General features: G+C 49.9%; 12 protein-coding genes across 12 annotated transcripts; 6 read left to right on the top strand and 6 right to left on the bottom strand.

The window, feature by feature from the left end:
• Positions 1–501: 501 nt before the first annotated feature.
• On the top strand, positions 502–864 carry VFPPC_18008 (hypothetical protein; the record flags this gene model as incomplete). Its single annotated transcript, XM_022429672.1, has 1 exon — positions 502–864. One exon carries the CDS (start codon positions 502–504, stop codon positions 862–864), a length of 363 nt encoding a protein of 120 aa, XP_022285232.1.
• A 677-nt stretch (positions 865–1,541) lies between these two features.
• On the top strand, positions 1,542–3,206 carry VFPPC_09804 (dipeptidase; the record flags this gene model as incomplete). The annotated part of the gene is made up of 5 exons (XM_022428677.1): positions 1,542–1,809; positions 1,896–2,108; positions 2,179–2,551; positions 2,615–3,152; positions 3,201–3,206. The coding sequence occupies 5 exons, from the start codon at positions 1,542–1,544 to the stop codon at positions 3,204–3,206; spliced, it is 1,398 nt and encodes a 465-aa protein (XP_022284230.1).
• A 306-nt stretch (positions 3,207–3,512) lies between these two features.
• Positions 3,513–4,018, bottom strand: VFPPC_14658 (30S ribosomal protein S13; the record flags this gene model as incomplete). The annotated part of the gene is made up of 3 exons (XM_018292426.1): positions 3,513–3,824; positions 3,914–3,958; positions 4,016–4,018. The coding sequence occupies 3 exons, from the start codon at positions 4,016–4,018 to the stop codon at positions 3,513–3,515; spliced, it is 360 nt and encodes a 119-aa protein (XP_018141110.1).
• Positions 4,019–4,434: 416 nt separating this feature from the next.
• VFPPC_14657 (hypothetical protein) lies at positions 4,435–4,947 on the top strand (the record flags this gene model as incomplete). The annotated part of the gene is made up of 2 exons (XM_018292425.1): positions 4,435–4,620; positions 4,750–4,947. 2 exons carry the CDS (start codon positions 4,435–4,437, stop codon positions 4,945–4,947), a joined length of 384 nt encoding a protein of 127 aa, XP_018141111.1.
• A 381-nt stretch (positions 4,948–5,328) lies between these two features.
• Positions 5,329–6,322, bottom strand: VFPPC_14656 (ER protein BIG1; the record flags this gene model as incomplete). The annotated part of the gene is made up of 4 exons (XM_018292424.1): positions 5,329–5,468; positions 5,526–5,747; positions 5,809–6,167; positions 6,228–6,322. The coding sequence occupies 4 exons, from the start codon at positions 6,320–6,322 to the stop codon at positions 5,329–5,331; spliced, it is 816 nt and encodes a 271-aa protein (XP_018141112.1).
• Positions 6,323–6,691: 369 nt separating this feature from the next.
• Positions 6,692–7,433, top strand: VFPPC_14655 (nucleolar protein 12; the record flags this gene model as incomplete). The annotated part of the gene is made up of 2 exons (XM_018292423.1): positions 6,692–6,904; positions 6,984–7,433. The coding sequence occupies 2 exons, from the start codon at positions 6,692–6,694 to the stop codon at positions 7,431–7,433; spliced, it is 663 nt and encodes a 220-aa protein (XP_018141113.1).
• Positions 7,434–7,724: 291 nt separating this feature from the next.
• VFPPC_09803 (actin lateral binding protein) lies at positions 7,725–8,295 on the bottom strand (the record flags this gene model as incomplete). Its single annotated transcript, XM_018288276.1, has 2 exons — positions 7,725–7,887; positions 7,994–8,295. The coding sequence occupies 2 exons, from the start codon at positions 8,293–8,295 to the stop codon at positions 7,725–7,727; spliced, it is 465 nt and encodes a 154-aa protein (XP_018141114.1).
• Positions 8,296–9,033: 738 nt separating this feature from the next.
• VFPPC_09801 (hypothetical protein) lies at positions 9,034–10,426 on the top strand (the record flags this gene model as incomplete). The annotated part of the gene is made up of 2 exons (XM_018288275.1): positions 9,034–9,268; positions 9,336–10,426. The coding sequence occupies 2 exons, from the start codon at positions 9,034–9,036 to the stop codon at positions 10,424–10,426; spliced, it is 1,326 nt and encodes a 441-aa protein (XP_018141115.1).
• A 1,047-nt stretch (positions 10,427–11,473) lies between these two features.
• Positions 11,474–15,410, top strand: VFPPC_09800 (histone-lysine N-methyltransferase, H3 lysine-4 specific; the record flags this gene model as incomplete). Its single annotated transcript, XM_018288274.1, has 3 exons — positions 11,474–12,139; positions 12,224–15,233; positions 15,307–15,410. The coding sequence occupies 3 exons, from the start codon at positions 11,474–11,476 to the stop codon at positions 15,408–15,410; spliced, it is 3,780 nt and encodes a 1,259-aa protein (XP_018141116.1).
• Positions 15,411–16,464: 1,054 nt separating this feature from the next.
• Positions 16,465–17,122, bottom strand: VFPPC_14654 (hypothetical protein; the record flags this gene model as incomplete). Its single annotated transcript, XM_018292422.1, has 2 exons — positions 16,465–17,028; positions 17,102–17,122. 2 exons carry the CDS (start codon positions 17,120–17,122, stop codon positions 16,465–16,467), a joined length of 585 nt encoding a protein of 194 aa, XP_018141117.1.
• An 887-nt stretch (positions 17,123–18,009) lies between these two features.
• Positions 18,010–18,650, bottom strand: VFPPC_16486 (hypothetical protein; the record flags this gene model as incomplete). Its single annotated transcript, XM_018294239.1, has 2 exons — positions 18,010–18,284; positions 18,365–18,650. 2 exons carry the CDS (start codon positions 18,648–18,650, stop codon positions 18,010–18,012), a joined length of 561 nt encoding a protein of 186 aa, XP_018141118.1.
• Positions 18,651–19,985: 1,335 nt separating this feature from the next.
• On the bottom strand, positions 19,986–20,643 carry VFPPC_16487 (hypothetical protein; the record flags this gene model as incomplete). Its single annotated transcript, XM_018294240.1, has 2 exons — positions 19,986–20,464; positions 20,508–20,643. The coding sequence occupies 2 exons, from the start codon at positions 20,641–20,643 to the stop codon at positions 19,986–19,988; spliced, it is 615 nt and encodes a 204-aa protein (XP_018141119.1).
• Between the last annotated feature and the right edge of the window lie 1,018 nt (positions 20,644–21,661).

The raw sequence follows: 21,661 nt of genomic DNA, 5'->3' as shown, positions 1-21,661 counted from the left end.
CGGTTGGGCAGCCTCAATCACATCTGCACTTGAAGGCAGGAATGGACCTGACCCGGTTACACGGAGCAAAAGAAAGAGAGCACAGACATCCAATGGGCAGATTCTGCCAGACCAGACGTCAACTGGTGGACATAGCTCAAGGCGGCACTTGGAGCATTTCCCCGGTAGAAGAAGGACCGGGCTGGATGTTGGTCTTTACCGCGGGCCGCGACTGAATCTTCAATCATTTGATGCCCAGCAATCATGTCCATTGTCACCCTCACCCGCATCATCCAGTTTGTCCGTCTTTCAACAAGTTGACTCTTGAACCAACTGAGACAATCTGCTACACACTGACGTCTGCGAACCCACCAAACAGGAAGAGCCTAAACATTGAAGTTGAAACACCTACTCCGTACGAACTGGTCCATCCCTTACAAAGCCCTTCAATGTTGGATTCATCATCACGCACAGCTAGTGTGACGTAGAATTATTGGCAGCGGCGGCAACCCGAATGGATGCATGTGCCCGTCACAGAGTCAAACAGGGCATTGCATCTTTGTACTATGCGCGTGTGCGTTTCTAACATTGAACCTTTCACTCGTACTCCGTACACCGCATACTAGATCTTTATCAGCTACTGAAGGAGATGTCGGCGGCTACAAGAGCCACCCCCAGCATTGTGTCTGTCCGAGTGTCGATGCTTCCGTCTTGATGCGTCTGGCAGACCGTCAAGCACTCGATGTTTTTGCAATTGGCCAATTGCAAGCTCATAAATACAGCTCTGGCGTCAACGGAGAACAGGGCATCGGGGCAGTGGCGTCGTTTGTCGATCATCCGCTTCATCCAGTCCAGCCTACCGCCAGGAGAACATTGGAAATCTAGTCTGGTATCCTCCAACGGTTTACTCCGTATGTGTGCCCCTCAGTGCTCCTTTCATGTCCCAGTTGAGACAAAGTGCAAGTGGCCAATCCACTCCACTGACAATTCGGCGCCGAAGTCCGTTCAATGTTCCAAGTTCCTTGCACCTGTCTGGTGGCCATCAAAGTAAGGCCTGATGTCTTGGACGCCAAGCAATAACGCTGACGACTTCAATCTTTCCCCGAAACAGACCAGAAAAAGAAAAACAAATTAAACATTGTGTTCCCCCTTTTGTGGCTGAGCGTCTATTCCTCCGCATAACCATTTGTGCATTCTCTAGCCTAGAGTAAGTTCACCTTTGGCCATCTATCAAACCTGGGGCGGGACGCGTACACACGTTGACGAGACCAGACTGTACATGTACCACCAACCAGGTCCATCTACTCCCTGACTTTCCCCCCCCTTCATGAGATCTTAGTCTTACAAATCCAGCAGGTGTTGTCACAGACTCACTACGACTTGCAGGCCAGCTTGCACCACACTCATTTGCATCTATCTATTCTTCATTTTGTCTCTATTTACCTTCGTCTGCGACGCCGCCTGCACGAGCCCTTGATTGGGTCCTCTGACTTGTTTGTGCACTTGTCAAATTGATATTCTTCTAGATATTCATTACGCCCTTTTATACTCATCGCGTGACCATGGCAGCCGAGAAGGACATCCTTCCGTCACACCACAGCGACAAGTCTCTTGGACTGACTCCTCAAGATGCCAAGGCTGCGGACAAATCGCATCGAAAATTGAGTCCGCTTCGACTATTATGTTATGTTCTTGCTGCTTCATTTCTGCTCGGTGCGCTGCATAAACCTGCAACTCACTGCTACCGCCGTGTATCAGACCATGTCTGCGGGAAGACATTGACTGTAGAACAACGGGCTCGTCGGATCCTCGCACATAACCCTCTTATTGGTAAATGGATACCCGTTGTTATTTCTTCATTTATTTCGTTTCCAGGCACCAGGATCATAACTAACATCAATTGCCCTTCTTGAAAGACGGTCATGTCGACTTGCCCATCGCCCTCCGTGCTCTTTACCACAACCGCATCAACAACAGGGAGTGGGCTGAGTCGTTTGAGAACGGCACACTCCCCGGCCAAGTTGATCTCCTCCGGCTAAGACAGGGTCAATCCGGCGGCGCCTTTTGGAGTGTTTATGCTCCTTGCCCGGAAAAAGGAGACGACTTTTCCGATGCCAACCTTGCTGCCAGTATGCTTGCTCCCAACTTTCCCGGCAGCTCGTTTAGTAATGGACCAAGAGTGCTAATCAAAAGCCAAAGGCGTTCAGTACACTTTGGACCAAATTGATGTTATGGACAGGCTCATGGATGCATATCCCAAGGACTTTGCCCCACGAGTGAACAGCCATTGTGCCAGAGGCGCTTTTAGATCCGGCAAGTTCATTTCTCCCCTCGGCGTGGAAGGTCTTCATCAGATTGGAAACTCGGCAGCCAATTTGCGAAGGTTCCACGAACTTGGAGTCCGATACGCCACGCTCACGCACAACTGCCACAACAAGTTTGCCGATGCCGCCGTGTTGGAGCACCCGTTGAGAAAGGCCGAACCTCGCTGGGGTGGTGTAAGCCCTCTGGGACGCAAGCTGGTTCATGAGATGAACCGCATTGGCATGATTGTAGATCTGGCCCATGTGAGGTAAGTTGCGACCCTGAACAATCTACTTGTCGTCGAAGAAACGACCACTAATGGAGCAAATAGCCAAGATACCATGTTTGACGTTCTGGGAGGTCGTGCCGATTGGGCAGGATCAAAGGCACCCGTTATTTTCTCACACAGCTCTGCCTACAGCATCTGCCCCCACCCTCGTAATGTCAAGGACGAGATTCTCAAGCTGGTCAAGAAGAGAAATTCTATCGTCATGGTCAACATCAACCCGGGGTTTATCTCCTGCGTAGACACGGGTAACAAGAACGGCCTGCCGGAGGACGACGCTGCCAACGCAACGTTGGATCGAATCGTAGAGCACATCTTACACATCGGTAATCTCATTGGCTTTGATCATGTCGGTATCGGCACCGATTTCGATGGCATTGGAACTGTCCCCAAGGGCTTTGAAGACGTCTCCAAGTATCCGGAACTAGTTGCTGCTCTGTTGAGAGCTGGCGTTAGCGACCGCGATGCTGCAAAGATTGCTGGACACAATTTGCTTCGTGTCTGGCATCAAGTTGACGCTGTATCTGCACGAATGAAGGCGGAAAATGCGCCCATCATGGAGGACGATGTTGATTTGCTCACGGTTGGCCCGTAGTTTTCTGGATACTTATTGCTGTCCTAACATGGAAAGCCTTAAGGTCGGCCACCTTGATTTTGAGGAAGTATTGTAAGGGTGCCTAATTTCACTCATTTTAATCGTACAAAATATTCTATATACATTCTTGTACAATAGCGCAGATTTCAATTATCAGATGGGTCTTGATTTGATCCCCAACATTCTCGAAACTTGTCTGCTGCATAGGTATCTCGTTGACATGATGTCGGAATGGCAGACGTTTACGTTCTGCAATGCTCAGATCTGATCATGTACGCAAATCTCGTCAGAAAATTAGTCCGGCAAGACTTTCCAATGCCTGGATATTTTCATGTATGCATCCAATTCTTAGGCTCGGCGATCCACTCTGTTCAGCTTGTTGGCCGTAGCAGTCTGCGTGCGTGTTCGTTGACCGCGTACCGGCAGTCCCATGGCGTGACGTCGACCGCGATACGACCCAATATCTTTTAATCTTTTGATGTTGTCCTGTACTATCCTTCTTGCGTCCGTCTCAATCGTCATTTGTGATAATTCTGCCGTCAGGGACGTTACTGTTCGGGGACTCAGGGAGCCGACTTTGGCGAGTCTGTGGATAGAGTATTTGGCCATGATGCGCGAGGATGTCGTTGATCCTAGGGCGTAGAATGATTGGAGGGCTTTCTGCGGACCGGAATTCCGGACAATGTCAGTGCTGTTTGGGTCGGGTTTGCAACTACATGGTTTGTTGATGTGTTGGTGGTCTTTCTTACCTGTACGAGCTTGCCCTCGTCGAAGTTGACGCCGAGAATGAAAACCTGCGTCGGATGTTAGATTTTAGGTTCCGTGGGCATAAGTTTGGGGTTCAAAGTTACCATCTTGACGGTTGTTGTGTGGAATTGACCACTCTGTTGCGCTGCTCAATATCAAGTGAGGTCTGGTGACAATATGGCAGAAAAGGAAGTTGCGTTGAAGGTGCCGGAGAAGCTGCGGCTAAACTGGGTGGCCTGTGAGAGGTGGTCTTTGAAGGGACATTGGAGTGAGGTGCCCTGCACTTTCAGAGACTGGAGAGGGATCGGCCACTAGTAACTGCTGGGACAGGTGGACCACCGCAACAAGTCTACATATATCCAGTCCTGATAGCAAAAAAAAAGTTGTTAGCTCACCCGCTCAGCAGAGGCATAGACAGCGACTACAACCACTTTGAAGTCAACCAAGCTATATACCGAGCAAATTCACAAGTGTCAAAACTGCAAGCAGTCAGTATTTACCAAGGCTGCATTGATTTCTCAAAATGAAGGTCCTCAGCCTCAACTTCCTGACTTGCGCAGCCAAGGCTTGCAAGAGCTCATCCGACTCATATCCTCTTCATCCCAAAGATGCGGAACTCGTTGAAGATGAAATCGAGTTGAATCCCGCGATGATCATTAATGTTCTACCCAGATTGGACTGGGCTGCTTTGCGAACGACATCATCAGAGGTATATTACCCTTTATTGCTTTTGCGGCCTCCCGACCTGTGTTATCGTTGTTGAAGTTTCCGGGCCTCATGAAGATGGAGATATTCCCGTTTAGACAAGGCTGTGAAAAAGTATTAACTGGAGTAATAGCTCGGCTTTCCTGCTCTCCCGGAACAGCCTCCCACCGCAGAGGAGCTGCAGAGTGATGAGAAGACGTTGAGGGATTTGCATCATTTGTTGCTGGAGACGCAAATGTCGGAGGGCAAGTTGGTGTGTGCTAACTGTGGGCATGAGTATGCTGTCAAGGAGGGCATTGCGAACTTTTTGTTGCCGATCCACCTGGTATAGATGGGAACCATGGATGTGCATAGACTGCGGTTAGACACGTTCAGCAGTATTCAAAAGCCTTGTGATATTCATTTTGGTTGGCGTATAGGGAGTTTACATACATCTGTGAGGGAAGGTGTATTTGGTAGCAATTTCTTTCGCAACTTGAAGATGGCTTTCTGTGGTGATTTATTATACAGTACAAGAATCGTACTCAACTCTATCTCGAACCCCTTCAGTAACAGCTCAGGCTGCCCGGTGCAATAACGGCAGGCAGCTGTACATCGCAAAGCCTCTCTTTCTCCCAGTAAACCAGCCCTTAACTCCTTAGTTGATGTGTATATGCTACAGACAAACTCGGCCTAATACCGTCCAAAACATGACGTTGATGACGCAGCAAAATTACTGTTGCTTCTTCTGGGCTGCTGGACCCATCTCCTTATCGAATGCGCCGTATGAGACCTCAAGACTTGCTAGTCCTCTGATACCAGCTCCGAGGATAGAAAGGAGAACAACGGCAACAACAATGCCCATGAAAATTCCTGGTGATATCAGTTAGCGGGTTTGGCAATCTACATTGTCTTTGTGATGTAGCTCACCAGGGGTAAAAAACTGGTACTTCTCAAACAAAGGAAGCTTGTTGAATTCAGTTTCATTGTCTTGTCGCCGCAGAGTGGCGCTACCCATATCTCGTTTCATATCCATATGCACGGGCTCGATAAAATGCGACTCGTACAACGGCTCACGAGGGGTAGCGTAGAAAAGGATGGTGTAGCTGTCACCCGCGGTTACTGCATCCAGCTGGCTAGCAAGCGATGCATCTGTGACCCTGTAAGCAAGAGACAAGATGTGGTATATAGTGGCCCAGAACAACAAACGTACCGTTGCTAGCGAGATCTTGGGAACGGGTAGCCGATGACAATGGTCCCAGATGAACAGATGACACCGCGGCGGTCTTCCCTTTCTTGTTGCACGCCAGCTTGACATGTTCATCGAGAGAAGCCTTTGTGACGTCCCCGACGACCTCAGCCACCGTATACTTTCCTTTGATGCGAGGATTCTCAACAGCTTTGCAGAAATGTGGCATCAAGCAATTTCCTTGGCGGAGATCAGCCGCATTGATACCAGGCTGTGTTACGATTAGGTATCGGTCCGTAGGGCATTCGTCGAGGATATTTCTGGAGAAAGAAATCACATCAGAGCTCGTCTGAATCTGGTTCGCGTTGGAAGACTGGCGGATACTGAGAGGGATGTCAGTTATACAGTCTTGGGTAGATGGAGTGTGCTGCAACGAGTCTCACGTTGAAGTCGACAGCATCACCCATGGTGACGAATCCGCAAACGCAAAAGCAGCTCCTGGTAGCGCCAGAGCGCTGGCAAGAGTTTGGAAGCGCATAGTTGACAATAGCAATGCGCGGCTGGCCACTGAATCGGATCGATGGTGAGCTGGTTCAAGCAAGCTTTACCACAGCAAGGCGAACATACGTAGCCGCCTAGTCTGCGACCGTGATGATGCTTGGAGCTCAGCGGATTACGTAAGTGGGGTCCAGGATTTGCCCAATCCACCCTGAGCACACACCTTGGTGAACAACCAGTAACTACGTGCACCTCGCAGCGGGTGGGCTCTGCCCAGGTAGGAAGGGATCCTGGCAAGTAAAAAAATTAAGGTTCACGATTTATGACCAAACATTTTCTCCTGCACCACCACATACTAAACAGCAAGACTGCTCTGTAACGCATATCGGAAATTATCCAATTGCGAAATATGTTCGCCAAGCCTAGACCCAAAAAGAGCATATTACCACCGCCGAGTAAAAAAAGAAAAGTCGCCGCTGCCATCGAAGAAATCTCGTTTGACGACGATGCTCGCAAGGAGTACCTTACCGGCTTCCACAAGCGGAAACAGCAGAGAATAAAGAATGCACAAGAAGAGGCAGCCAAGAGGGCTCGTCAGGAAAAGTTGGAAACTCGGAAACAGGTACATATTCGCGAACATGTTATTTCTCTACACCATCTTGATGTTTGCAATCATCCTAACTTTGATTCTCCTCCAACAGCTGCGAGAAGACAGGCGGCGAGAAGTTGCCGAGCATGTCGAGACGGTAAACAGACTTTTGCGCGAGTCTGGAGCGGTATCTGCGCAGCTCGATGACGAAGCCGGGTCTGCGGAAGAAGAGGGCGAGTGGGATGGCTTCCCAGATAAGCCTGACCTTGATATTGTCGATCATGAGGAGGAGTACATAGATGAGGATAGGTATACTACGGTCAAGGTGGAGTCGGTATCAGTCTCCCGAGATGGATTCAGTAAGCCGAATCAATCCGATGATGAGGCTGAGGAAGAAGCCCGCCGGAAACGAGAGGAAGCGGAAAAGAATGAAGCCGAGGCCAAGCACAACAAACCCTCATGGCAGAAAAAGAAGAAGAAGAAATTTCGATATGAATCCAAGATCGAACGACAGTTAACGGAGAGGAAACAAAAAGCGAAAAGTAGACCACGCAAGGACTAAAGAAAGAAGAGCGATTAGGGGAGGCATTATTCAGGCGTTCAAACTTATGGAAATACTACGGGAGAAAAGATACCCCATACATGAGGCGACTCCAATTACTAGAAGAGACTGTATATACTGCTGCTAGGTGGTTCACTTCTTCTCGCGACACGTGAAAGAATATTGGCGACCGACAAGATAGTCACTTCGAACCTCCGGATGTGTTTGTTCTGCTCTGGCCGCAGCGGCTAAGTCGAGCAACCACATTGTGAATAAGTGGGTGGTTAATTGTTCTACCAAAAGGTTGTGAAATTAAATGTTGCCAATTTCGTTCTGAAGCTCCTCCAGCTCCTTCTGCAAAGTCGAGTGTTTCTTCGCCATCTCTTCGTACTTTTGCTCCCATTGATCGCGTTCTTGCTCTAGGGCTTGCACCTTGCGCTCGAAGTGTCCAGCCTTGACATCGGTCTGTCGGAGTCTGTCGAGATGGTATATTAGCACCAAGATTAGGCTCTGCTACGAGGGCAGTGAAGCAGCTCGACTAATAAAAGAGAGGGGGAAGGTGTTTCCAGTAGGGCACGTACTTCTCGTTAGCTTCCCGCAAAGTCTTGTCGGCATCCTCGGCCTCCTCCTCGAGCAGCTGGAGTCGCCGCTGGAGGGTCTCGTTCTGAGTGCCGTGTTGTTGACCCTCGTCAGCGGCCTTCTTGAAATCCTTGGTGGCCGATTCGAGCTTCTCCACCTCGCCTTCTAGCAGGTTGTTCTTGTGCTGCAGTGACGTGATCTCCTGCTCCTTGGATAGGTTCTCTTGCTCAAGAGTCTTGACCTTGGCCTGAAGCTCTTCCACCTTTGCGGCAGCTTCGTCAGCCTCCAGGCGGAGGGAGTTCATTTTCTAGGTAAACCCCATCATCAGTTATGGTGCTTCATCGTCTCCTTAAACAAGCACGCGTTTTACCCCTCTACCCAGAGCTGGGTGGGGTACAAAGGCACAGTGAGAGAAGGGGTGCATTTTGATGGTGCGGGAGCAGGAAAGACGAACCTCCTTGATGCGATCCATTTCGATAATTTACTTGCAAAAGCCAGCCGGGCAGGGAAAATTCCAGTTGGAGTTGGGTGTGGTATGTTGAGAGTTGATACGCGGCAGGGTATGATGACTGGGTCGAGGTCAAAGAAAAAGGGATGGTATTTGATTGCTTCAAGAGCACCAGACGGAGTCAGGAGGCCACATACCCCTCCAACGATACTGTACCTCCTGCACCAGCAACTGTGGCTGGTGGCACTTGCGTGTCTGGTCTAGCTGGTGCAATGTGCCATGCTTGCCACAGGGCGGGAACCGTAAACCATGCCAAGAGGACAGGCCCAGGGCCACCGAAGGCACTAACCCGTGTCGATGTTGCCTAGCCAACCCGCATTTGCCGCTAAATTAAATCAACACGAGCTTCTTAGTAACCCCAGACAAGAAACCCCCAACAAGTATTATCGAGGCACCGGCACCGAGGAACTTGTCTAATGAGCCCCTATTTTATTGTAGGGGTATGCTCATCGGCCGTTCATGACTTTGACCTTTGACTGTTCATCAACAAAGTAATCGCAGTATCATAACCCTCTCATCATTGCGAAAACCACCATGTTGGCGGCACATCGCGACCAAGAGAATTTGGTGCACAGTCACCAAAATGCCCAGACAAAACAGCAGCCGAAAACACCAGGTGCAAGATATCCCAAGACTCCGGGGAACTTTGGACGGAACGATGAGAATGCACCCACCGGCTTTGGAGGCAAAAGCGCCTTGGGTGGTGCAAAGTTGGGAGGAGGCGATAGATTGATGACGAATAAACGGCAGACCCTGGTGACGCCGCTAGGTAGGTGTTGATAACACAGCCTCTGAGAAGTAATGTAGGTCCAGCTTGACTGATATTGGTTACATAGAAAATCGAGCTCGTGCACCACTGGGGAACAAGACGACGAATGCCAAAGCGAGAACAGGTCAGACTGCTGGTGTAAAAGATATGGTTCGAGAGATTGAGAAGACGCAGAATAAGCAAACGGGTGGACAGAAGACGCGACAGAAACCGTCTGAGTTTCAGCCGATTAAACTGAATATCCAACACGATAATATCGATAATACCAATGACGACGGTGTGCCAGAGCCTGAATATGCCCCTCCGCGGCCTACCCCCTTACCCTATGAGTCTGATTTGCTGCCTTCGGGAGGCTTGACATTCAATGGTCTACAAAAAGGCAATCTCCTCAGGGGGCATTATCAACATTTTCATAACCCTGTTGATGAGAACGGCGTATCTAGGGTGGAAAAGAAATTTAACCAGGAAATGGAAACCGTATTGCGAAAGGCTGAGCAGCGGAATGCCCAGGAGATTGATGAAATCAATTGGAGTCTTGAGGATATTATGGAGAATCAATTGTCTGACGCTGTTATAAACAACAAGGCCAGACAATCAGCCCATTCTTCCTTGCAACAGGCTGAGAGTACTCTTTCGCAAAAGCAGCCGCCCACCATTTCTTCTCGTCGTGCAGCATCAGCGCTTGCTGTGCATTCGGACAGACAGAATCGCAGCGTCCCACGGCCTGTATCGAGTAGTGCCACAACCAGGCGGCCGCTATCTTCGATAATTTCAGGCACAAAACCGGCGCGGCCGGTCGTCACAAAGCCGGGTTTAGCTGGCAACGCCACTGGTGAAGCAGCCTCCCGAACCACGTTGGGATACAACAAGGGCCGGTCTGCTTCTTCCATGGTGCATTCTCGCGGTAACAGCCAGTCTGCCAGACAAAGACCGCAGAGACCACAGCTTAAGCCCACAGCTCCCCGAGACCTCGATTCCGAGCTGACGATTACTCCTGCTCGGATTCGCCAAGCTACTTCAACAGTTACGGAGCCATCGCGGCCGCAATTCATGTCGATATTTGATGATGGGGATGATGATGATTTGCCACCCTTAGAAAAACCATTTCTGCCATCCGACGATGAAGAGGAAGAATTTGAACTAAAACTAACAATTTGATCTCCAAAAATGAAGTATCCAACCTCGAGACTATGGAGTTAAGGATGTGAAAGCCACACGTTGAGATGGCATAGTTTTTCCTGCTTAAATCGGCGTCTGGAGCACCAGGTTTGTGTGAATTTTGTGAAAGACAGCCCAATGAGCAAAAATGAATATCATTCAGGGTTAGGCATTGGTCTGTACAAAATAAGGATGGGCGGCCACAGCTGTGTAAATAGCAAGTTATGAATGAAGGTGTTCATTTGTATTTTTTTTCGGATAGAGAAAGGGCGAGGAATTTCTTAACGTCGTGCGGCTTGTCCAAATTCAAGTGCTCGTCGTGTTATGTGCCGTATTGCTATCGAAGAAAGCTGACACAATGTTCACATCGTCTGTACTGACGACAAATTGGCAGTCAGGCTGCGACTATAAGCAAGGCTGTGGTTGAGATGGCTGCTTAAATTGAGGTGCCCACTCAGATCCTTTCATTGCAAGCCGTTTTGTGCACCAGCTGCGTCATAGTTCTGGCAGCCACACACATGCAATCCGGATAAATAGTATTGCCGAAGTGCCACAGCTATGCCAATTCCGTGCCAGCACCGACATGGACGAACCTGTTGCAAGTTGCCAGTCTGTGGCTGGACCAACAAGGATTCAGTTCCACCATACCATCCCTGAACGAAAGTGTCTGGTTCAACCTATGTCGAACTTCTCACCATTCTGCTCAATCCAGATCCTTTCTTCACAAGTGCACGCTTCACAAGCCAATCTTTTACTGCGGCACGATTGGCACTGCGATCGCATGCGCTTGCTTTGTCACCCCGTTACCTTTGTCATTAGCGCGACTGCTATTCTTAGGCCGGTGAATGAGACCTTCTCAGCCTTTTCTTGCGCTGCCCTGCCCGCCTTTCTTGTCCGGTCGCGTGGGCTCCAGTCGAAGCGCGTACATCGTTGCGTGTGACGACGGACAGCCACCTCAGTTCGTTTGTATCGTGAATGGCCTAAGCTCAAACACGAAATATGATGAGCAGGTCGCGGTGCAAACGATAACAGGAGCGCATCGACACGATGACTCGGCCGCCTCCTGGCGTGAGTTTCGCGCAGTTCTTTCCAAACGCTCCCAAAGTGAGAGCAGAAGCCCAAGGCCGGGCAGATCGCGACCGATCGCGGCGCAACAGCATTCAAGACGGTGATTCATATCCAGAGTCGGCTGCTGGCGCGCTGAATGCAAATGCAAGCGGTTTCGCTCGGCCGTCACAATTCAATATCTCAACCGACGCCCCTCACTCACAAACCGACGATCACGACACTGCTCTGGGTGATATACCCAGTACGGTTGGATCTGCTAGCTCTCATACGAGCTCAGCGTCCTCTGTATTTAGCAACTCACAAAAGCACACCACAACGACTAATTCATCCCTTGTATCCGCGAGAACCACACCCCTTGTCCCGCGGGACTCGCCGTCTTTTTCTCCCGTTCCCTCAACCTCCAAGTCAGAAATGCCTCCCCTAGAAACAGCCGACCACGGCTCCGGACGCAGTCATGCCGCCGCCTTAATACAAAATCGCAATGGTATGAATTCATTTGGCTACCAATCTACTGATCGGCCGTCGGCTCGAGATCCATTTCCATCTGTCAAAGGCCTGAGATGTACATATGATCCGATCCTCGATCGAGCACGTAACAAGGGAGGCAGCAAAACGTCTAAGCCGACATATAAAGAATTTGGAATGGTATGTGCATCTATATGTTCTCTTGGGGGAAAAGGGGGGGCGTCAATCTTGGATATTATGATATTTGGCTAACTTTCTGGATAGGACGATGACGCTCCCCCTTCGGACCCGCGCTTGCAAAAGCCTGGAGGCCGGCTTGGCTACATCAATACCGACTACTATTTACCCAAGGCTCGACTACGTCCCGCGCCTGAGAACCTCAAGCCTTATGCATATGATCCAAAGACTTCCATCGGCCCCGGCCCGCCCACTCAGATTGTCGTCACGCGATATAATCCTCTTATTCCCTTCAATAAGGTGACGGCTGTCTTCGCAACTTTTGGAGAAATTGCAGAAAGTAGCAATAAAATGCACCCCGATACAGGGAGCTATCTTGGTTTCGCTACCTTTCGATATCGGGACTCTAAGCGCTCTGGGCGCCCGACAATCTCGGCAATTGATGCAGCTCGACGTGCTGTCCGTACCCGTGCAATCAAAGTTGATGCGGACATTGTCAAGGTTGATTATGATCCGGAGGGGCGTAAGAGCCGGCGGATGCTGGAGGAGCATCTCAAAAGAGAAAGGGAAAAATATAACAAGGAGAAACTAGCCCGAGAACAAGCTGCTTCAAAACCTCCCCCAACAGGACCAAAGTCCTCTGCACCGGCAGCACCTTTCGTTCGACCCCCTCCAACAGCACCCAAGGGGCCAGCTGGTCCAAGACCAGCTGCTGCTATCGCATCACCGCAGCCGTCAGCGGTGCCTACCAAGTCACAACTACCAATCGAGCCGCAGAATATTTCATCGCAACTGGCGAATGACCCTTATATTTTTATCGCTTCGGACGACGTGCCAATATTACCTAGTATCGTACCGCACATGAAGAAACGCTTGAAGAACTATGGTTTTGAAGAAATCCGTCTCGACCGTACCGGATTCTATGTTGTCTTTCGAAACTCATTTACGGGGAAGTCGGAAGCGGAGCGATGCTACCGAGCCGTCAATCATACCGAATTCTTCAATTATGACATGGCAATGCAACTTTGCCTGCCTCGGCCAACTCGAGGAGCCGACTCGGAACGCAGACGGAGTCCCCCTCCGGCACCTACAAGAGACAGGGACAGAGACAGGGACAGAGAAAGGGACCGGGATACGTCAGCCCGGCAACGACACGAGGAAATGAAACGACGTCGGCGTGAAGAGGAGGCAGACCTTGATGAAGAAAAGAAGCAAAGAGCTAAGAACTTTGACCCTGTCTTCGAGGCTGTGGAGGCTGTTCGTCGAGAGATGACAGAGCACCTCATCAGACACATTCGGACCCAGGTGGCAGCCCCGTGTCTCTCTGACTTTCTCAACCCATCCAATCATGTCGCCAAGCGGCGGAAGCTCAACCTGGATCAGTTCGATGAGGATGAAGATGATGAAGCCAACAATAGTCCAAGAATTGGAACACCAAACTCAGGAGCTGATCCAATCGAACGAAGAACTGGGCGTCTTGAACCGAAGGCACTTCCCAGAATACGAAAGGTCAAGACCAAGGGCCACCGCAACATGTTTGTCGATCCATTCTCACGGAAACGCCAAGCAACTGGAAGAAATGCCTTCCGCTCCCTGCACCATCGCCTGAAAAGCCTGGATAGCGATTTCGAGTCTGACGAGGATACTGATACTAGAGCGCTGGCTGCTCGTGACACCGAAGAACCAGAATCGCGACCTCGGAGTCGTATGAGCACGGATGATGAATTCGGCTCCTGGGGTCGCGGCGGAGACGACGATTCTATGACAGAAGCTAGTCTAGCAGTTGTGGATCGTTCATCATCCAAGAAAAGGAAGTTGGAAGCTTCTCTCGAGAAGGCCTTTAAGCGACAAAAGAAGTCTGACGAGGAGCTGTTTGGGGTCAAGATCAGTCGTATCGATACTGATATTGACGGACGTGAGGCGTCTACCGATATTGGGGCGGATCTCGATCTGTTAGGTGACCTCGACAGTGGCTTGTCTAGGTCCGAAACACCTGTGCCTCAAACTTTGAAAGGCGCGAGAAAGAAGTCGGTGAAACCAAAGAAGAAGACCAAGAAGCAGCTTTTGGAGGAGCAGGCGGCCTTGAAGAAGCAGCAAGATGCAGACATTGGCAATGAGGACGACGAAGACGCTTCTCTGCCGGCCAAGACAGAGGAAGATGCCATTCCAAAACCCGATACACCTATAGACACGTATGATGAGCGGCTTTTCTCAACCGAGCCGCTAACCGCCGCCCTCATTTTACCTGACGGCTTCAGGCCTGACATTGCCGCACTGCAGAGACTTGCTCTTGGCCTCAAAGATCAGCCCGATCTGGCAAAACTGCAGCGAAAGTTCAGTACAGCCAACATTGGAAACCCAGAACTTTGGTTATGGAAGCGCAACCGTGTCAGAGAGCTTAACTCGAAGAATAGCTCTCTGGATCACCCGGTGTCCATTGAGGGGTACTATGTGCCAAACGTCACGGGCTGCGCTCGTACTGAAGGGGTCAAGAAGATTCTCAACTCTGAAAAGTCCAAGTATTTGCCCCACCATATCAAAGTGCAAAAAGCCAGGGAGGAACGTGAGGCCAGGTCCAAGAAGAATGGCAAAGACAGTGTCAGTGCTGCGTCAGAGGCTGCCAAAATTGCAGCGGAGAAGATTGCAAAGGGCAACTCCCGTGCTAATCGTGCGACGAACCGCCGTTATGTGGCCGATTTGAATGATCAAAAGAAGACACTCGGGCAAGACTCTGACGTCTTCAAGTTCAATCAGCTTAAGAAACGAAAGAAGCCGGTTAAATTTGCTCGATCTGCAATTCACAACTGGGGTCTCTATGCCATGGAGAACATCAATAAGGACGATATGATTATTGAGTACGTTGGTGAGGAAGTGCGCCAGCAAATCGCAGAGATCCGAGAGAACCGCTATCTCAAGAGCGGCATTGGAAGCAGCTACCTGTTCCGCATTGATGACGATACTGTCATTGATGCAACCAAGAAGGGGGGCATTGCACGATTCATCAATCATAGCTGTATGCCGAACTGCACCGCCAAGATCATCAAGGTCGAAGGCAGCAAGCGAATCGTCATCTATGCCCTCCGTGACATTGCCATGAGTAAGTGATGTTGAGAATTCGACACCCCAGGCCTCCAGTAGTATGAATGAACTAACACAGCGGATGCCTATAGATGAAGAGTTGACATACGACTACAAATTCGAGCGAGAGATTGGTAGCTTGGACCGCATCCCATGTCTTTGTGGCACTGCAGCTTGCAAAGGCTTCCTCAACTAAGGATTGCATGATTGATTTGCCCTTATCGTTAACACATACCTATGACTACATCAGCGCGGTAATTTTGCTACATCTAACCATCAAGAAATGGGATTCAGAAGTCTACTTCTAGTGTCCCCTTGTACAACCAAACACCTTCATCAAAACTTCCATGTCAGATTTCAGCAGCCTCAATCAACAGCGGAATGAATACTCTCCTTTTTACAATTTGGACCAAATACACCTAACTCCTCGAGGGGGACTGAGGAGAGATTCGGGATGATTCGAGGATCGGGAAAAAAAGTAATCCATCACATGCTTTTGGATCTAGCCTGTGGCGTTAGGCGGGTATTGTCCATGGAAAAACGGCTCATTTGCATCATCGGAACGGCTGGGGAGGAGGCGAATCCTCGTGGCTATGACTTGTTCCTGCTTTTATTTTCACACTCACCAGGGGGATATGGTGGGAGAATTCCTCTCGGGTTGTTTTTGTTATATTCAACAATGGGAGCCAGTTTTGGCCCATAATGTTGGTTTGGACGCGGCGTTTCAACCGGCCATGTACTCTCTATTTCCTCGGAAACAACCATCCTTCGTAATGTCCACGCACTTTTTGCGACACTCCTGTACATAATCCCGTACCCGGCACAGTAAAGGTGCCAGGTAACTGCGAATAGAGCAAGTTAAACCACTGAATCACGCGCTTTTCACGCCTTTCAATGTACTATTCGTAGAACAAAAGGGGCAATGTTGACCTCAGGTGGATTTGATGCGATAGTCTAGAGCGCAGCCCCATTACGCTCGACAAAACAGATATCCTAACAGACGCTTCACAAACACAGCTTGAACTTGCCCAGACATTGGCAGTCCCTCCGTTGGGGTATCACCTTTCTCCTAGCAAGGAAAATAAAAACATCAAAGGAAACCAAAACCTTCAACACAATCAGATGTTGCCCACAGTATCTCCGAGTATCACGAAGTACCCATAAATACTCCCATTATCGAGTCGTTGTTGAGGGGCAGAATAGAGCACTGGGATCCAAGTTGCTGGGAATCACGCCCGTCAGTCTCAGGATCATCTGGGCGACCTGGGCTCGTTTTCTCCTGGAGGTGCTCTCGGTCCTAGCATCCAGTCTTGCATTGCCAGCCAGTCACTCCAGTCGGCTTCTGCATTCACGATTTCCTTTTCTGTGACACCTTGCAGTGGCCGTAGGAATGGTACGGTCTGCCCGTTTTCCATATCGTAGTCGGCTTTAACCTTGAGCCATGTTTCACTCTTTGCAGCAAATAGGTAGTTTCTTCTCTCCTGTTCATGAATAGGGCCTATTCCTTCCGACCAGTCATCGCCAAAGAAGCCATGTAGGATGGATGGTGTATCAAAACCGGTGGCAACCAGCCGTCTGATGTAGGGCACCAAAGCGATATTGCCTCGTCCTGTTCCTGACGACGACGATGACGAAGTACTCGGTGTCGTCGCTGCGCTTGTACTGAGAAGTTTTTCGAAGGGAAGATAAATATTTACCAAGGCCGCTACAGCCTGAACAGGGTTGGTGTGTTGAGCATGGTCCAAAAAGAATTTGTGGCAAGACTGAAATTTCGGATACCACTCGAAGATATCAAACTGGGACTCTTGAAATGGCTTTGGGAAGCATTAGATTCCGCATTTTAGGCTGGTTGTATCTGATTAGATGGGGTATGATGCAGACACATACATGTTGAAATTGCCTGGGCATGACGGCTAGAGATGAAGTTTGGGGTTTGTGATCAGATTGACAAACGGCTTGTACCAGCAGCACATATCATAGCGGTAGAGACAAATATACAAGGTCCTTTTGCTCAAAGTCGGACAGAACTTGCAGAATCCAATCAAATAGCTGTTGAGTCTTTGGTAATGAAATAGTAGTTTCTGCCTTGTCGTGAAAACAAGTTGCTCTAGGCGCAGTGTGTAACGAGTAGGTGCAAACTGCCAACAACACGGCCAGAAGTAGCGGGCCGTTCTCGTAATTGTTGCCGACTAGGGGAAAAAAAATCGTCCAAGAAAGGTTGCAGCTCCGTCGTTAGCCTTCCTTGCCGATGATGCTCAATGGGGTAAAATAGGTTGTCATGTATACTCGGATGAGTGACTATGTCAGTAGTTGAAATGGCAGTCAGCGCAAGAAAAGGGAGCGAGATAATGTCCCTTTTATGCCCCAGTGCTATCGAAGCTCTTATAACCGTTTCTATACCTATAGTTGGAATGGAATTAGCGGAAGGAACAACAGAATGAGTGGCCTTGGGGGGTGGAGGGTGTGTAAGGAGTGATCGCCAGCGAATTACTTTTGCAAGGTCAGGCTTCGATATGTGTGAAGGCGGCAATCGGAGAGACACATTCATAGGCTGGCAGGTTATGAATGAGACCAAACGTGGCAGATAGCGACGAGTCGCAACCAAGGCGCAGATTCGGAAATCCCAAGTGGGCAGGTTGAACGAGATGCAAGTATGAGCCTGAAGCAGGGAAGCGAAGCTTGACGGAGAAGGGATAACAAGGTGAATCATAAAATCCTTTTTTAAAAAACACCATGCTATGTACAGTACTTACAACTAATGCCACAACGGCGGCTCCGTAAGTACCATACCCATGCTATTTATTATACAGAATGTCTCCCAACTTGATGGGCTGCCGACGGAAAACAAGTTGCAGTGGCGCCCACTTGGCTGGACTCGGGAACATGGTCCGAGCCAAGATCTGACCGAGGCTTTGTGCCTGTGCCCTCCCTGCGTCATCAGCCTTGCCGTTCTCATGAATGGATGGAAACATTGATGAGAAGAGCAAACAGCAGTCACCCGAAAGGGAAAGGGAAAGGGAAGGGGAGGCAAGGAAGGTCTGCTCTGGCAGGTGAAGATGGGGCAACGTCGCTGCGCATCTGTGTCACCACCAGACCCAGGCTAGCCAGGACAGCAAAAAGGCACGGAGTTCTAAGTTGCTATTAGTGCGCAGGTGGCGGAGGCTCTGAGACGACCAGACTGGTGGACTCTCATTGACGCTTGTGGCTGCCAACATGGTGCTTCATGTCCTCGCTCGAAATGGGACATTCCGCTTGGTCCGCCATCCATGCCTGCCTGCCGGCCTGCTCTGCCTGTTTGTTCTGTTTGTATCGCCTTGTTGGCTTGGCTGGGGATATGGAGGAGTGTTTTCTTTTGATCCATTACCACGATTTTTCGGGCTGGGGCCGCGGAAACGAGGTCGTATCCAGTTAGTTGCCAGCCTTGTGGGCTCAGCATGCATTTTGACAGCGGCTGAGTCTCTCGGCTGGGGTTTCTGCTCCCTCACTTCTCATGAAGCTGCAACTTGAGTTTGTTATCAACATACTCATCGTACTATTTCCTTTTCAACGACTGCTATTCCCATCCTCGCCAATCTGAGTATGCGGGATTCATGGAACAGAACCTCAAACACACGTAGCAAACCGCCGTGGCACGTCCCTGCGTCTCACAATCTCTTCCTCAACCTGCTGCCGCTTCGCGTGATCCAGTCTCTCGCCAAAGTCCGGTTGTTACTAATTGTCTTCATCAATACCCCTCTAGCACAAAAGAGGAGGTGTAACAATGACCGATGTTACCAAAATCCTGGGACAGACCCGAATTTGGTAGCGACAGGCTGTTGCCACACGCCGCCTTGATGGTAGAAACTGCAAGGGCAAAGGTCGAAAGGTTCTGCGGAAAGAAATGCACTTTCACCTTTTGACAGGATGACAGGGGCAAGGATGGTGCAGCAACGATTAGCTGCACAAGCACTTGGACTGCTAATGTCCAGGGTCCTCCCATGAGTTGGGGGTGGCTGTTCCTTGAAGTTTTTGCCCCAGCAGGTGATGCATGGGTGTGACAATTGATGAGAGACATTGGATAAGACGTGGCTAGGTGGCTAGGCTTTTGATTTCAGATTCATTTGCTTGAGGTAACAACCACGATGAACATCAAGATGTAGATCTGGGTGTACAAGTTCAGGTTGCACTCGAATAAAACCCATGCCCCCCACCAGTTCAGGTGGCCAGGGATGAGTGACCCAACGAGCAAGCAATGCCATTTTGAGACTCTTCGAGCGACTGGTGCAGTTCCAAAACGTCATCAGTCCATACCCACACTGGTTTCTGGCGCCTTCGTACAGAGTAGGACGGTATGTACTGCTCTGATCTGACAGATTGGGATGATCGTCTCTTTTCAGTCCCTGAAGCTGGCCATGCACGATTTGCACGAGCTCTGGCAGATTTGTTAGATACAAGGCTGGCGGGGACACAAAATCTTTGTTTCTCACCCAAGATATACACACTCTCCTCGCTTTTTCTCAGGCCTGCAGGTGGTGGTTCTGAGCTTTGGCCGCTGGAGACTTCGGGGGCATATATGAAAGAGCTTGTCGAGCATGCAGACACGTCAATGACTACCTGGACCACGGCTCAGGTAAAGAAAGGTTTGGAACTGCTCAATCGATATTTCCAGGGGTGCGCTCGCCGTTTGCAAGAGTAGCGGCCATGATGTGGTCTCTTTTGCCGGCTCGACTGACCGAGTAGTCCCATTAGTTCAGCTTCCTAGCCTTGTTTGCCCAGGGGTCATTTGTGGTGGCTATCTGTGAGACGCGCCTTGTTGAACCCGGGGCGCCCTCGGCGAAGAGATCTGATGTACATGCCAGAGGGCCGTGAATCTCGCTGACGAGCTGCTGTAGACGCTTGCTAGTGAGAAATGAACCTTCACAGGTACAATGTATCGTATTGCTTCTAAATCAAAACACGACTTGATTGTCATGACAAGCCACTCCCACGTCCGCCCATTGGATGCAGGTCTTGGGAGGTGGCATATGCAATCAGTGGGGCGTTCTGTGAATGCTTCATATTGTAATACGTTAGCCTTGGGCGATATCTTGTGGTACCTGGCAGAATGACCCAGTCCTGGGTTTGAAGTCAAGTCTGGTATGATTGTTTGAGGGTCAACAAGTCTAAAGTTTGTCCTCGTCGATTGACCTGGGCAATTGCTTTCACTGGCTAAGCTCCACAGTACAGTCAAGTTGGTCGGTCTCTCCTTCCCAGCCCCGACAAGAATCGGCACTGGGCCTCAAATCATTTGATACTTGACTTTATGGCAGACAGCTGGCTGGCTGGGGACATTTGACAGCAAACAATTTGGAACCGGCAACTACCTTCCAGCTCGACAGCTCGGGACTCGGCATTATTGCAATCAGCACATAGGCAGTGGGAAAGGTCATAAATCCTCGGGATTTCCTCATCTACCGATTGCCACTCCAGGTCAGCATTACTTAGAAAGGTAAAGTGGCATGATTTTTCCCGACAGAGTCTGGTAGTTCTGTGAACTGGGAGGTTGGCGACAATCGCTAATCTGTAACCAGGCGGAAGAAACTTCTGTACCAAACAAGACAGAAAGACAACGCAGAGATGGCTACACCACAGCTCTTCCACCTACATGATTGTGAAAGCTACAGGCGCCAATCTTCGTGGAACCTTCAAATAATACCACTCCGCGTCTCCCAGATACGTACCTAGGTGGTCAGTACACACCGATCAGATTGTGCTGTCTGCGGAGACCTGCAGCACCTTGGCCATTCCGCTGGGATGAACACAACATACTGAGGAGAAGTTGCAGTAGAAGCGTTGGAGGAGCGAGGCGAGAGGTGAGAGGTTACCACTTCTTTGGGCCCCAAGACACCCATCCCAGACAATTTTCCGTCCACATCACCCCGGACATGCATCTGCAGTCTGGTGTTTTTCGCAACTGCCACCATCGGACCATCATCAACGGGGCAGGCGACTGGTCACATTGAGGAGGCCCAATTACGGCTTTTTCACCAGACCACTCCGGCATGTCCGTCGGTTCAGCTGGGAAGTGCTGCTACCCCTGTAATTCTGTCAAACTGGTGCTTGTTGACCCTGGTCTAGCTCCGTCGCCTGCCGAATCTTGATTTGAGCACATATCCGAACCAATTATAAGAGGAGAAAACAGATATGGGGAGATTGAATCACCAAAAGAAATGCTAACGGTGCTATGTGTCAGGGACGTCATTCTGAATCACGCTTCCATGAATTACTCACGATGCAGTCGTCAGCCTGAATGGGGTGATTTATCTGTCAGGCAAGCATGACCAATGCGTTGGCTTTGCTTGTTTGTCCGAAGAGCGAGCGAGCTAGGTCAATCACGGTAAAGTGATATCGTGATGGACAGCAGTGAGTCTGGATGCCCCTTCAGTCGTCATTCAGTTGGCGCCGAAACATCCACGATTGTGAACTTGA

Source organism: Pochonia chlamydosporia, chromosome 6, assembly GCF_001653235.2.
Source record: "Pochonia chlamydosporia 170 chromosome 6, whole genome shotgun sequence".
Lineage (NCBI taxonomy): Eukaryota > Fungi > Ascomycota > Sordariomycetes > Hypocreales > Clavicipitaceae > Pochonia > Pochonia chlamydosporia.
The sequence above is the reverse complement of the archived record's forward strand: the minus strand, read 5'-3'. Positions and strand labels throughout refer to the sequence as shown.